Raw genomic sequence first — 16,660 nt, forward strand, 5'->3', positions numbered from 1 at the left:
TCCTCCTTGTTTCTTGATTTTGGTAAATGTATATTTTAGGTACTTTGATGTTACAACAGACAGACTTCCAGTATTGTGTAGTAGAAATGGTGTTGCATACAGTGCGAAAAATTAGCATCGCTAGTCTTCTTTAAGGAAATCAGTGAATGATTTCAGGCGTGAATATTTCATTAACGGTAATGGGCATAAAAGCAAAATGAGTATTTAGAGATTAAACATCTCAATGTATTAGCAGCACCAACTATCCCATCCTGTAATAAAATTTCACTTAGGATCTCTTTTCAAAATTTGTTTTAAGCAACATGTGTTCTTTAGTGTTCATATCAGCCCTCCAAATAATAATATAGCACTTTGGCATGAATATACAGACAACAGACCCAGCACTTGAAACCAAAATAGCAAACACCTCTACAGCTGTAATGTACTTGCCCTTTGTGCTGAGGTAAGCTGGTACAAAGGACAGCCAAACAGACATAAAAATCAGCATACTGAATGTAATATGTTTGGCTTCATTAAAGTTGTCTGGGAGCTTTCTTGCCTTGAAAGCCACCAAGAAACTCATGCTAGCCAGAAGTCCTAGGTATGCCAGCATGCAGTAGAACATAGCAAATGAGCCCTCATTGCATTCATTTAATAATCTGTCCCTGTGTGATGTCATATTAAGTTCAACAAAGGGTGGGTAACTTGTTAGCCAGACAATGCAAATCAGAAATTGTACAACTGAACCAAATACAACAATAAAATATGGTGTTGTTGGCCCTAGCCATTTCTTCAGACTGCTTCCTGGTTTTGTGGCTCTGAAAACCAGGACCACTATGACAGTTTTAGCCAGAATGCAAGAAATGCTGACAGAAAATATCACGCCAAAGGCAACTTGTCGTAGTACACAGCTGATGTTGCTTGGATGCCCGATAAACATTAGTGGGCACAGGAAGCAGAATATGAGGACAAGGAGGAGTAAGTAGCTAAGGTTTCGGTTGTTAGCTTTGACGATTGGTGTGTTACGATGTTTAATAAAGATGCACAGAACTACTGTAGAGACAGCAGACAGGCTCAAGGCATTCACAGCCAGTGCTATGCCTAGGTGGTCTTCATAGGATAAAAATTCTGTATTCTTGGGAACACATGCATCACGACTTAAAGTGGGCCAGTGAGTCTTCGGACACTTCAGACATTCAATGGTACCTGTAAAAGTCAGATATATTAAAATTAGCAAATCTGTTATAACTGCATTCATATTTACATAATACAGAGACAGTGTGTGTGTGTGTGTGTGTGTGTGTGTGTGTGTGTGTGTGTGTGTGTGTGTGTGTGTGTGTGTGTGTGTGTGTGTGTGCGTGCGTGCTTGAGTGTGTGTGTGTGTGTGTGTGTGTGTGTGTGTGTGTGTGTATTATACATGGTTATCACCTTAGAAAATTATTTAAAACATAAGACAGAGTACAAACAGTTACTGATGTACATGTACTTATGTTTGCCCCAAGTTATGGTATAGGACCATGTTGTGCAAGAATTGGTAGCACATATCATATGCTTAATCCACTCAATCTGTCCTTTTTCTCATCAATTGCTTAATATGCACATACTAATAAACATCTTAATACTTTCAACTGCATGTAATGCTGCCTTTACATCTATATTTCCGAATTCACTCATTTCATTTCTCTCATGCCTTTTATTTATTTCCTTATGGTCTTCGGGGCAATGCACAGTTTCAAAGGGAATACAAGGAAGAAAAGCCTCAACACCAGTACCTAATTTAGAACAAATCTAACATCAATGCACACCTCTCAACCTACACAAAAACTCTAGACAAAGCTAAAAGTAGTGAAGAGACAAAAGCCCAAAATCAGGTACAAATTTTACATATTGTTCATATAAACTGAGAAAGTTGCAAGAATAATAGGTTTTGCATTAGCATGCATTTTTGAAAGCTATAAAGTCTAAAACTCATACATCTGCAATTATGTAGCAACATAAACCCTTACTGATTTTTCCAGAAAGCAACATATTTTATGAGGAACAGACCAACAATATGAGGAAACATATTTGGACATTCTGCAAAAGTCTGGACAGTTGAGAGGTATTGTACAATGTATAAGTGAAACAACATATGGCAAGTCAAGATACAATGTTCTTATAATACACAACAGTGTTCATATTTGTTGCCACAAAAGTATGTCCATACATAAAAATTAGCTGCAAAATAATTATTTGTTCCAGAATACTATGGAGAAGTGGAGAGGCCAGACTGGAAGTAAGGTAGTGATGTACAGAACAACTGTGAGAAATTGTGTATGAAAGTATGACAGAGTATAACAGAGAAAATAAGACAAGTACAAAAACACACAAGGCAGGAAGAAATGAGTGCTGCAGCTGTTGTATTAACTACATTAGCATGCATGGGGTAAGTGTTTTGGTGTTGGCCGTTATGATGAAGAACTAGTTTTATGTGATCTCTCCTGTATCTTAATTACACTGCAAGCGGAGGTTGAAGGCAGGAAGTATTTTTGCTTGTACTTTAAAGAATGAGTACCAGTGTACAATTTGTAGTTTCAGCTAAATTGTTCCAGTTCATTTTAAGATAGAAACTTATAGCCTAGTTCTTACCTTTCACTGATTGACTTTAAAAGATTCTGTTTAACTGATGAGTCTATTTGAAGTTTCATTCTTATATAGTTGTGTAGTTGTATCTATATATATGGATTCACTTCACTTGATCGAAAACTCATTTGACCGAGACCAAGTGACCGAAAACTCATTTGATCAAAAACTCATTTGATCAAAAACTCATTTGACCGAAAATATTAGTGGCAGTGTATATGCCCTTTTCCCCACTATAGTGTGACCCTGGAGTTAGTATATATAGTTGGGGGGTGTGGGGGGGGTGAAGCCCCCCACCTAAGTTGGTTAAACAGTACTTACTGACCCTCTTAACAGGCACTGGACAATATAAAACCAAGCTAAGTCGGGGGCTTTGCCCCCCATATCACCCAATGTGGGGGGCTCTGCACTCCACCCCCCCTAACTATATATTCTAACTTCAGGGCCGCACTACAGTGCGGAAAAGGCCATATACACTACCACTACTATTTTTGGTCAAATGAGTTTTTGATTAAATGAGTTTTCGGTCAAATGAGTTTTTGATCAAGTGAAGTGAATCTATATATATATATATATATATATATATATATATGTATGTATATATACATATGGATCCCATTTTATTCACCAAATTTCCATTTCTCTGAAACTAAAATTGCTGAGACCACTTATACGAAAATCCATTACTCCAAAACGTCAGTTTGCCAAACTATAGAACGCCGGCATGACAGCTACTTAAAACTGGCACACACACAACAACACATATTCTCTGATTTTTGCAGAGGGGCAAGCCCCCCAGCACCACCATGTGGGGGGGCTGCTCCCCCCACACCCCCTGCAAGTTATATACACCAACTCTGAGATCACACTACAGTGACAACATGGATAGATTTCTCCATCCATACTCTAGTGCGATCTCCATTTAAAAACTACGAGTTCTGCACAATTTGATTTCCACAACATAATCAGCTGTACACCTACCAGCATATCTGTCATGCAACTCAACTGGTACAGTGCACTAGAAGGTACATAAACACTATATAATTGTACATTTCACACTGCCAGCATCACAGTAAACATTTCACAGAAATGAAATTCGGCAAACTGATGTTTTGGAGTAGTGGATTTTCGTATAAGTGGTCTCGGTAATTTCAGTTTCGGAGAAATGAAAAGTCAGTAGATGAAATGGGATCTATATATATATATATATATATATATATATATATATATATATATATATATATATATATATATACATACATATTTATGCACATGAAACAAACTAAAACAAGGAGGAAGGTCATCAAGGCCAGAGACTTAAACATATAAAAAAAGATAAAACAAAATAGATACCAAGGCCGCCATGACTTTTAGCATTAAACTAACTTTTATTCACAAACATAAAAGAGTTAAGCGCTATCCACACCCTTCATCAGATCACTTTCAAAAATCAAAGCATCAATGATTAAAAATGGATAAGAAACAATCAAAACATTGTTATCACCACACACCTATAAGAGGCAGAACTATTCCATTCATAAAAAAATAAAACACATGACCATCACTAACCAATAAAATATTTAGTAGGTCTCAAGTTACTTAGCAACAAGTGAAATATAAATCAGATATGTATATTACTTAGCATATTTAAAATATTAGAATAACAGCATTTATCTCTTTTATGTTTGTGATTAAAAGTCAGTTTTATGCTATAAGCCATGGTGGCCTTGGTATCTGTTTTGTTTTATCATATATATATATATATATATATATATATATATATATATATATATATATATATTACATATATATATATATATATATATATATATATATATATATATATATATATATATATATATATATAAATAGTTCATGTAGGGCAATGATTGATTCCTTGTGAATTAGTTATGGACAAATGTCAGTTGTATATGGTTTGCTTTGTATGAGCCAGTGAAGACTCTTAGTCCAAAAGCTAGCTGCAAAACCTGTAAGTCTACAATTAGTATTGCAGTGTTAATACATGCTTCTACCACCTTTTCTTTAAATTAAGCAAAGCGTGTTTACATTGCTCTTGTGTGATCAGTCCTTTTCTTTCAATTCTATCTTTTCCTTCTTAAGCATATATTTTTAAATGCATAACTTTCTAAAATTTCCTCTCAGTGCTCTGTTTCTCCTCCTTTCCACATGGCTATACAGGATTAAATACTGCTTCATATGGCTTCTAATATAGAACTAGCTGCATTTTTTAAGATCTATTAACAGCTTTATTTGAGAAGTGTCCTAGAGGGTAAAAGTTAGTGTATGGTCTTTTAAATGCATGTCATGTCTTACTATTTATGGTTTTTCTCTCTGTAGGAGATAATTAACACCTGTTAGTTTTGCTTTGCTGTATGTCATAAACATTTCTATTTGAACTTTATCAGCACAGGGACAATCCAGCTGTAACAGAGGTGTAGGACACTTGAACATGTCTCCAACATTAGTATTTCATAGATCATCACTATTCTTCTTCTGTCTTTGCATTCTTATTCCCTACTTGCTTTATTTATTTTACTTGCAGCGTTGCTGCCCTGCTGACAAACTGAAACTGCATCTGATTTCAAAACCTCCCTCCTTTTTTACTGACCAATTAGATATGTTTTCCCTTCTCCTCTCCATATACTATGCTTGGACTATTAGCCTCATCCAATACATCCAGAGTCTATTAATTCTCCAAGAGATACCACCCATTGGCTGGTAGAAGTGTCAGCCATGGTGGGCCATCATCCAAGCATAAATGAAGGTGTTTTGTAGTCTGATCTGCCTCTTGGCACTCGTGGGGTACACAGTCACTTATAATTACCCTTAATCCACCCTTAACCAGCTGACTGGTGCACCTGCTTTACATGGGGAGCTGCAATGCTTCCTTCAGTCTGTTCATTCTTCTACACCAGCATTACATAAGCTACAATCAGTGGCTTGCCAGAGGCAGGCACCCCTCCCCATTATTGTTTTCCATATTCTGACCTTTGGAGGAGTAGCGCTGTAGTCACTGGACCATTCTTCATTCCCAGTTTAATTTCTCCAAGTCTTTTGAATTTCTAATACTATGATGGGGATGGCCCCATTCCAAAGTCAAGGTATAATTAAAGTTCATTAAATTAGTATTGTTTCAGTCTTTGATATTAGCCAAAACTACTCTTCACAGCACCTGCAATGTGCCAAGAACTGATGACTCCTGCAATTCAAACAGAGTTACATGCATTGGTAGAAGATCTAAGTACAACTATAAATTCATTTTTATTAGATCCATTTCTCCTACTACTGTTGGAACTCGCTGGGTATCCTTCTTTCACATAACTCTCATTTCTGCCTGCAAATCCTGATATTTTATAACTTTGTGTCTCCCTGTACACAAGACACTGTAATCACTAGGTGTGGCATTTTCAATTATCAGTGCTACTTTTGTCTTTTTTCATGGACTACTTTATTTGATTTTCTGACATCTATTTTTTAAACTTTTGGTAATGGGTGATCCGTGTGATGTACACTTCATCATTCTCTGTAATGTTTTATAGTTTATGTTTCTAAAGCTTCTCAGCTACTTCTATAGTGTAGTGTTTGCACAATCCCCAGTGCAACAGTCTTGCCACATTATTATACCTTTCAGTGTAAAGGCCTTCTGCCATGAGTGTATCACACCCAGTAAGAAGATATGCTACTGTTTCCAATTCTTTTTTTTAAAGAACCTACAAACCACAAACCAGTGTCCCACCCTCTTAGCTCTTCACATGAAGAGCAAAACAAAACAAACAAAAAAACTTCTGCAAAACTTACAGGATGCTTCCTGCAGACAGTACCCAATCCTTACCGCCCAAGCTCTTCAAGTGAAGAGTGATAAAAAAAGTCCATTCTTGTTACTGGCACTCCAACTAGGTGGCCAGATGCAGGGCATGCCTGCCTCCACCACCCCCACCCCACCCCTGCCTACAAATGTCGAAAACAATTGCTACAGTTTATACCCTGTACAGAGGACTAGGGTTCAGGCTTTACCTGCAAAAAAAAAAAAAAAACTTCTCTCTCTTTTAGTCTGTAGCAAGCAGTTGTCACAGTTAAACCACACATGGAGTACACAGGCTTGACAGCAGATGCAATACAGGCTATTAAATGCCAGTATTGCACTAAGAGTGATCAGGATGATGGGTGGCAGATCAGATCATTCCCTATAGTACTTTGCATCCAGGATAGTTGCCCATTTTACCTTGTCTTAGTTATGCCACTGCTCGCAACGTTATTTTATATATATATAAAATGTGTTGGCACATTCGGTTTCAGTGTGTACTTCTGGTCTGATTTTCATTCTCACTTGACATCATTATGCTACTACTAAACTTAGAAGAGTTGTCATCTTAGGCTTCCTCTCCTTATGTTTCAAAACTTTCACTGTGTTTGGATCTGATGAGGTCAACAGATATATATGCATTCCCACAACTGCAGATTACTTCATGTAATCAATTTCAAGGCAGCTCATAGCTCCTTCAGTATATCATTATTTTTTTTATATTTCATTTGATTAGAGTGACAGATTTTTCTTGTTTTCCTGTCCTGCTGATCAAATACTTTTGAGGCTAGTCAATCACACCAACACCAAAGTTAGAACAGGAAGAGCAATTTGACTTTATTCCTATATCTCAAGGCAATTTTCAGTATTAGTTTTACTCTTCTGAAGTATTCCTTACTCACACTCAGTTTTATTTACATTTGCGCATGTTTTATTGCTGATCCTTAATCAGTTCCCAGATATTTCTGAATTCCCTCCTTCTCAAGTTCCTTGATATCCCCATTCCTATCCCAGATTGATATTATCTTGGTACTGCAACTTTCCTGCTTTAAATGTTGCTTTTGCACATTTATCAAGACCAAATGATATTCATATGTTATCTGAGAAAGTTTAAAGAACTTGTATTTGTGCTTTCAACTCCTCGTCAGATGAACTATACAGTTTTAAGTCTTCCACAAAAAGTAGATGAAAAGTCTTTCAGCAAGATTGTTTTCTGGAAGCCAAACTGTAACTATGATCTAATCTGTTTAGTAAACAACATAAAGTACTAAGGGCAAGACAAAACAGAGGTGACAAAAAAAATCATCCTGGAATATTCCCCTTTGAATTTTTATCCCTGAGATAATTTGCCGCTTGTCATGGCTCATCTGCAAAGCAGTTTGTCACTGTTTGGTGGAGTTAGCAAATATCCTTAAATCCAGGTCTTCCCTTCTCCCTCCCTGTTCCAAAGGAATCAGTCACCAGAAATGCCTCAGACTTTGTATGGGGAGCAGCTTCAGGACAGGTAAAAGTGCAAGATGTGTGGGACACTAGGGACAGATGCAAGCACATAAATATAACAGCTGTTTGCCTTGATCAAGGCACTCAACTTCCAGAATCATCTATGGTCCCCAGAGCCCCTTCAAGATTTTACAGACTATACCACAGTCATGTTGTACATCAACAAGCAAGGGGAAACCATGTCATATCTCCACTGCAGAATAGCCTTTATTAGCTATTGATATAGCCTCACAGCACAATTTTACTCTACATGTATTCTGCATTACATCAGAGCAAAACTGTGTGGCAGGCAAGCTGAGCAGAACAAGATCACCCAATCATGAATGGAAACTAGATCGGGGGGGGGGGTTCCAAGATTTGATCCATGTATGAGGAGTTTCTCAAGAAGACCTGTTTGCCTCTTGTCTGAACAACCAGCTGGCAACATGCTGTTCTAGAACTCCATGCAAGAAGTCCTGAAAGACAGATGCCTTTTCCTTTCCTTGGACAGAAATGTTCCTGTATGTTTTTCTACCCTTTCCACTCTAATCCAGGGTACTTCTGAAGATTCAGAAGAAATCCCCCAAGATCTATGTGGTGACTTCCTTCTTGCCCAGGCAACTGTGGTTCTCCCTTCTTTAGGAAATAGCCACAGACAATTACCACAAGCTTCCTCACAGACTGAATCTACTCCTACAAGAATAGGGGTGCTTGATATACCCAACATCAATCATCTTCAGTGAACTGCCTGGATTGGATAATGGGGTCTTAATTCCCTTTAGGTGCCTTTTTACTGAGGGCATGCTGCAGGTACTAATGGAGGTAGGAAAGCCTGCTATTAGAAAATCTTATATTAGCAAATCGAAAACATTTTCTAGTTGGTGCCCCCAACATGGCCAGCACTTATTTAGGACAAGTTGCTCTCTGGTTTTACAATATTTGTGTGAGTTACATTCCTATGGCCTTTCTTACTCCTCTATCAGGTTCCTTTATTGCCCTTTTCAGCATGTCTGTCCACGGATCCTCCTCTTTCACTGCATTCTCATGTCAAAATATGTTTGAAAGTCATTTTGGATGAGAGGCCTCCAAGAAAACTGGTGTCCCCTCCTTGGTATCTTAATTTTGCGTTAGAGAAGCTAACACTTGATTTATTTTAAACCAGCTAACATGACTGACTTGATGTTCATAACATGGAAAACAGTTTTACTGATTGCTCTGACTTCTGCAAGAAGGATATCTAAGCTGCAAGTTCTTATGGTGAGTCAACCCTATCTCATTTTCCACAGACATAGAGCTTCTTTGAGAACTAATTCTTCTTTTATGCCTAAAGTGGTAACTGAGTTTACTTTAAACTAAACTATTTATCTTCCCGTTTTCTTTCCTGAACCTAAAAATTAGAGAGGAAGGATACTTCATACCTTGGATGTATAGACAACTCAGATACTATCTAGAGAGAACTAAATCTTTCAGATCTTCAGATCAATATACCTTATACGTAGTAGAACAAGCATATGCAAAACCACTAACTATATATTCACTAGAAACACAAAAAGATTCACTCCTGAGGTCCTCAACACTTTACTCTGTAACTGTGACTGGACCCCCCCTAAAAACCCTCCCACTTGACCAGGCTGTATCATATTTCAACAAAACATTTCTACAACACCTAGACACTGTCACTCCATTGCGCAAAATCAAGGTTAGAACCTCTACAAACCCCTGGCTCAGTAAAGAAACCAAACAAATCCTCAAGTCCAGATAGACTGCCTGGCTTTACTATCAAAAAACAAAGAAACACAAAACTTAACTAAGTACCAAGAACTGCACAACCATGCAAAAAATGTATTAGGCTGGACAAAAAACCCTACTACACAACATTACAAACTAAATACCAACACAACCCCCACAAATTTTGGAAAAATGTAAACCAGCTACTAAAATCCACCCAAAAGGCTACCCCCAAACCAACCACCCCTGACACTAAAGTTCCCATCGAAACACAATTCAACTCCCACTTTGTGAACTCAATTCTATCCTTAGTATCACAGGACAGTTCCTACCTCACTATCCCCCCAACACAAATAATACATACAAGCTTTACCCTCAAAACAGTTTCCACCACTTCAATCAAAAGCATGCTCTCCAAACTAAAAACCTCATCAACAGCAGCTGACCTTCTCCCCAGCTACTTCTTGAAACTCACAGCAGATGCTATTGCTATCCCAGTCTCCACTCTCATAAACCAATCAATTGTTGAAAACTATGTGTCCAAACTCTGGAAAATATCCTATGTTACACCCATACATAAAGGCGGGACCTCCACTGAACTTAATAACTACAGACCCATTGCTTTACTCTCCCCCCTGGCCAAAATCCTAGAAAAATGCATCCATAACCAGATGCTAAAATATCTCCTAGACATCAACATCCGTTCATCTACTCAGCATGGTTTCAGACCTGCCCATAGTACCACTACAGCCCTCCTCTGCTTCACAGACACAGTAAACAGTCTCAAAAATGAAGGCCTGCAGGTGTCAACTCTTTTTTTTGATATATCCAAAGCATTTGACAAAGTCTTGCACCAAATCCTGCTAAACAAACTAAACCAATATCACCTATCAAATTCCACTCTTGCCTGGTTCCAAAGCTACTTAACTGACAGGTACCAAGCTGTGAAATGGGAAAATTGTCCCTCTCCTCAGCTGCCCATAACTATAGGAGTCCCACAGGGTTCTATCTTAGGACCACTACTATTCACAATCTTCACAAATGACCTCCATACCTCCACACGACATGCATCTATCATTCAGTATGCAGATGACATTACCTTAATCTGTGCTGCACAAAACATTCCTACCCTGCTGCAAACAACTCAACTAGCATTCACTGATGTTAAAAACTACCTTACCAAAGCCCAACTTATCCTCAATCCAAAGAAAACTCAGTTTATGATTATAACCAGTTCTAACAAAAACACTTATAACAGTCAATTCACTATCTGCTCCACAAATGCTACTCCAATCGCTCCAGTGGTGCAGGCTAAGCTATTGGCAATAACCATAGACTCTCACCTAAAATTTGATAGTCATCTCAACTTAACTATTAAAAAAGTACATGCCAAACTGGGATCACTCTACCGTATCAAACCATTTCTTACCAACAACACAAGATCAGCCATTGCTCGCTCCCAACTTCTATCCACCCTACTCTATGAATCTCCCATTCTGACTTATCTCAACAAAACTGAACTAAGCAAAATGGAAGCCTGCTATAAGAGAATTGCCCACTTTGCTGCAAATTGCTCATATAGAACTCATCACTGTACTGCTTTGAGACAGCTCCACTGGCTTGAACTGCCCAACCTCCTAACCTACAATCAGCTCTGCCTCTGTCATTCGATCTATTACCTCCCCAATAAGTGTCCTGCCCTAAAAATCCTATTACAACATCACTCAGTCAAAAGGCCTCTTAGATCATCAAGCAAACTACTACTAGAAGTCACCAACAGCTACAATAGCTTTGGAGACACGCTATATAGTAGTTCAGTGGCTAAAAAATGGAATTCTCTCCCCACTAGCATACAAAACACATCATCCAAAGCCTCCTTTAAAGACCTCATCAGGCAAAATCTCAAGCAAAGTTGGCAGTGCCATGATTGCTCTCCAAGCTAGTGAAAGCGGATAAGGTACACATACTAAACCTAGAGTACTTGATAACAGTTTTCAATCTTACTCACAAACACTGGCTAATCTACAATGTATGTACTGTACCTGTGTACTATGTATGTATTCTACCTATGTTCCAAATTTCAGCTGTACACCACAAATCTATTAATTACCTTTATTTTTAAATTAATATTTTTTGTTTGTTCTCTCCACTGTAACTGTTTGATGTGCTGCATACCACTGTAAAAACATGTCTTTTGTAATTTGTGTGTATACTGACCATGTCTAAATAACTAAATGTATCTGTAATTTTTCTATGTGGAGCTTTTCTCCCCAGGCCTCTGCTGAAAAAGGGCCTTTTCAGCTCAGTCAGACACCCCCAGTTAACAAATGTAAAATAAATAAATAAATCAAGTGTTCCATATTTTGTGAAGGAGAGAAGAAGGGACAACCTGTGTCAAAAAAAGACTACTTCCAAATGCTTTTCTAAGGCTATTACCTTTTGTTATACTCACCGCAATGAAACTATTCCAGACAAGGTTGAGACTTTTTGAAAAGGGTTAGATTTTAGAAGTATTCTAGAAGCTGCAGCGTGGTCCTTTCTAGATACTTTTATAAAGCAATATAAGCTTGATTCCATCTCTAGGTCTAGACTGGGCTTTGCTCAGACCATTCTCCAGGGGCTACTGGACTCTTCCCCTTTCACTACATAAACGTAGTAAGCTAGAGTAATCTACCCATATAATTAAGGCTATTAAGCAGCGATCAGTGTATGATGAACATAGTATAGCTGTATAAGTAAACTTACCATAACAGTAAATGTTTGAATGAGCACTGTTGCTGTAGCCACTCCCTTCCTCCATCCCCTTTTTTTTGGTGTGTTGTTTATCCCAGGGTGTGAACATTTACTTTTTTGTTGTTTCTAGCGTTGTCCTTTCATGGCTTAACCTCCCTTTCTCTGAAGGGCTTGGTTCCCAAACCTATCTTTTTTGTCAGCTCAGCTCGAGCTGACTGACAATTTGGGCATGTGGAAGGTGTCCTGATGCTTTGGAGGCTGGCTGGCTGTTCTATACTTGGCTGGATATAACCCATGTAGCTAGGTCACACAAAGAAACACAAACTGCAAGCTGACAAATACTGGCAGGCACACGTGGACCACAAACCCAGTTGCAAATGAATCCAAGGCACAAAAAAACCTGTAGTCACTCTTTTATTCGCAGAAAAACACAATAAAGAAAGCGCTTTCATCATCAACTATTAGAGACTTCATCAGACAAAATACAAACACTAAAAGTAGTCATTTAAAAGCAGAAGTAAGAGCACACCCACCATCCTAACCTGTCAAATCAAATGGGAAATGACATCCCAGCAAGATCACTATTGCACTTATAGGAATCATTTCATAAACAGGTATAAAAATATATAAATATAAATACATGAAAATTATAAAACATTTATAAATAGGCAAAAGAATTAATAAAGCATTCTATGTCACTATCTAAAACCATATGAAGCACATATAAAATTAATTTAAAACTGTCCATATGTGCTTAATAAATGCAGTAAACTATTTCCCCATTGCCTTTAATTTTACTAGGCAAGAAATGCCGTAATTTCTATGTAGGGAAAACAGACAGGACACTAAAAGAGAGAATATGTGAGCATGTTTACCATATAAGTAAGGATAATAAAGTAAGTGCTCTGGCGAAACATGTCATAAATACTGACGAGTCACAACTTTAAATTTCTTGCAATAGGTAAGACCCATGAAAATATCAGGGGTGGAGATCTACACAAAGCCACGGATGAGTTAGAGGCAAAGTGGATAGTGAGGCTGAGAGCTGACTCTGGCCATGGGTTAAATGAGTATGGTCCTATAAAACCCAAGTTAAGATCAAGGCCATTGTTCAGGTAACTTGTTTTCATGTTGTATGTTTGTGAATGTGAATACCTACCTCACTGAGAAGTTAGTTCTTTGCATAATGTAAATTTTTAAGCTGATTTACTTATAGGTCTCAAATGTAGTAGTGGTTGCTTTAAATGTGTTAAATGTTTTAATTGATATGTCATGTGATTTGTTCTGTGGGTATATAAGAAAAAGGGGGTTGTTTTATCTAAATTGTAAGGACATCTGAAGAAGTGGGATAGACCTACGAAAGCACTTGTGTTTTATTTGTTTTATTAAACAACTTTTATACTGGAATCTGAAGCCTTTTCGGAGTCCTGCTGTTTCTTGTGGATTACTGGATTTTGCCTTTTTCCTTGGACTTGGAAACTTAGGAGTGTTGGTGACATTTTTGTTCTTGTTGGTATAAAATGTTCTTTTTTGCACATTCTCACAGTTCTTAGATACTTTAAATTTTGCATGCTACACTTGCGTGTTCAGAGGGCAGCACAGCAGTAAAAGAATTGGGAGGGGGCATTCTGCTCACTGTAAGGTCGGAGTAAAAGTGCACACTGGAGAACAAACTGTATTCTGCCATTGAGCATTAGTGAGGACTTTGCTCTGATTCTTGAAGAAAACAGAAGCTGAAAACTTGAATTGTAATGGTAGTTATTATAATAGGCATCCAGCACTACTGATTAAAAAATAGTGATAGTTGCTATTATAAAAAGCAGTGAAGCAAGCATATGAATCTGTTGTTAAGAATCAAACTACTTGTACAGTAACTCTTGCTACTCTTCACATTTTATAATTAAATTTGGTGGTCCTTAGTGAAATTCCCTAGCAGCAGAAACTATAGTCGAAGGAACTTCTTAAGTGCATTTTACTGCATAACTACATAAAATGGGGTCTATATTAGATCAACAAAATGGCATTACAGTGACTGCCATTTCACCGACACATATAGACTGAAATTCCAAAACAGCAAAGGCTCAGGTCCCTGGGAAAAAAAATTGTTTGGCCTGAGCCATGACATTGCCCTTTACCCTACTGTAGTGCGATCTCAGAGTTGGTATATTTAGTTAGGGAGGTGTGTGGGGAGGGGCAATGCATTAAGTGGTATGCTGTGCTTTGTTGGTCTACCGATTTTTTTCCAAGGGAAAAATTTGGTGATCTGGGGTTTTGCTGTTTTGGGATTTCGGTCTATGTGTGTCAGTGAAATGGCATTCGCTATAATGCCATTTCGCTGATCTAATATAGAGCCCATAAAATGGACATTGTGCATGAATTCACAAATCACACAGTCACTCCCTATAGATCAGTGTTTCACACTTAAGTTATATTATAGGTTTTAGTAGACTTATCTATTTTTATTTATAAAGCATAGTTGACATTTACCTGTCTGTGAACTCAAAACTGCATACTATAGCCATTTATATACATGTGCCTAATTTGGAGGTAATGTCTTAGTATGGTGCCATACTGCAGTGGTTGTGCTGCGGTAGCATTGTCGCCTCACAGTAAGACGTTGTCCTGTTCGATTCTCAGCTAAAGTGTCTTCTGTGTGGAGACATGCGTGAATGGGCATACCTTCATTGAAGGTTGTGCATCAGAGCTGGCAACTTGGCACGTAAAAATCTACTGCCAATCATTAGCGGACCGGAGTTCCGCTGTGGCGACCCCTAACTGGGAAAAGCCGAAAGAAAGATAGTCTTAGTATGGTGCCATCATGGTGAAAATTAAAGATTTTTTCCCCTTTGGACCTACCATTAGCCTCCTGTATGATACACAGTGATGTCAGTGGGATCTATTAGTATGTGTACCATGCGCACACCTTATAGTGCAAAGTGTCTGTAACTCCCCTCGTGTTATTTGCCTGAACCAGTGGTCCTGACCTCCTACAGTGGGCCACAAGCACACAGAAGACAACTTAACATCTTTGTCCAGACAGATGGTTATTCTTATCTCATCTATTTATGCAGGTCCATTAAAGAAAACTCCTGTTTTCAGCCATGACCTTAGAGACCTCTGATACAAGTTATGAAAAGCACATCACAATAAGTAGACAAATACAGACTATAATATTTTATTTGGCCAATTAAAAAAAAAAATCTGTCCTTATCTTATAGACTGGTGCTGTATGCCACACATTTATTATTTAAAGAAAACTTCACACCATTTAAAATTGCATTTTTTTAAGTAATTTTGAAGTTGCCTAACTATATTCATTAGATATGATAACTTTTGAATTCCTGCAAAGATAATTTATTCACACTAGCTGTTATGTGTATACTCTCATTTTGATGTTCATCTGCAGTAGTCTTTGCAAACAACATAAATAGAAGTTAGGACTCAGACTGAAAAAATGATGGGGTAGTTGCTGAACTAAATCATTTGATTAGTTCTGAGTGGAAGTATATATGCAATTCAGTGTTAGATAAGATGCAAAACAAACAGTTATACTAACCAGTTTGGTTGGCAATCTCTCCCTCAGAGCATGGAATACAATCAAAACAGCAAAGAGGCTGTCCATGTTGTGCAGCCTTTCGATTTCCTGGAGGACAGCTCTCACTACAGACAGACCTTGGAATCTGGAAGAAAGAAAAACAAGTAGAAGACAAGAATGTAGGGTAAGTAGGGAATGCCTGCATTAACTGCTATATTTAGTGGTAAAAGTCATGTATAATAATCCTATTTAATGAAATTATGCTGGTACATCCATGTGGTTAATATTGAATATGTATCTCTCTTTCAAGTACTATCTGCATTTTGTTTTGGCTAGTTATTCATGCAGAGTTGTATATTGGTCACTTTGTTAAAATTTAAGTCTTGTAGCTGCCCTATTTAAATTTACTGAGCTAACTGGAGCAGAACATTCAATCCCTGAAAACACATATTTAACAAGTTATGCATTATTTATTGAACTGTCACTTTATGATGACTGGAGGGATAAAATTACACTTTTATCAATGTGTGTCATTGGTGTTTTTTTTTCTTTTTGTTACTCAAATAAATGTTATTGTTCATTTCCAAATAATAAATGTTCAAATAATATAATAGAAAGTAACAATAATAGAATAATAAAATTACAGAGATTAAACAGAAAAAAATTATATACAATATATACAAGGTTTGAGATATGAAATCAAAACAGGTAATAATCCATTGTGAGGTATTTCTTCCTGTTGATTATCATTTCCTGGTTTC

General features: G+C 37.5%; 1 protein-coding gene across 1 annotated transcript in view; it reads right to left on the minus strand.

Annotated features, from left to right (window-relative positions):
• Nucleotides 1-268: 268 nt before the first annotated feature.
• Nucleotides 269-16,660, minus strand: part of LOC122805979 (vomeronasal type-2 receptor 26-like) — a 33,970-nt gene continuing 17,578 nt past the window's right edge. Inside the window, exons 2-3 of the mRNA XM_044076218.1 lie at nucleotides 15,921-16,044; nucleotides 269-1,185 (exon numbers count right to left, since the gene is read on the minus strand). Of these exons, the coding sequence (XP_043932153.1) occupies nucleotides 269-1,185; nucleotides 15,921-16,044 (1,041 nt within the window). The remainder of the gene's footprint in view (nucleotides 1,186-15,920; nucleotides 16,045-16,660) is intronic.

The sequence above is a fragment of the Protopterus annectens genome, chromosome 7.part0 (genome assembly GCF_019279795.1).
Source record: "Protopterus annectens isolate FY-2018-M chromosome 7.part0, PAN1.0, whole genome shotgun sequence".
In the NCBI taxonomy this organism is placed as follows: domain Eukaryota; kingdom Metazoa; phylum Chordata; order Ceratodontiformes; family Protopteridae; genus Protopterus; species Protopterus annectens.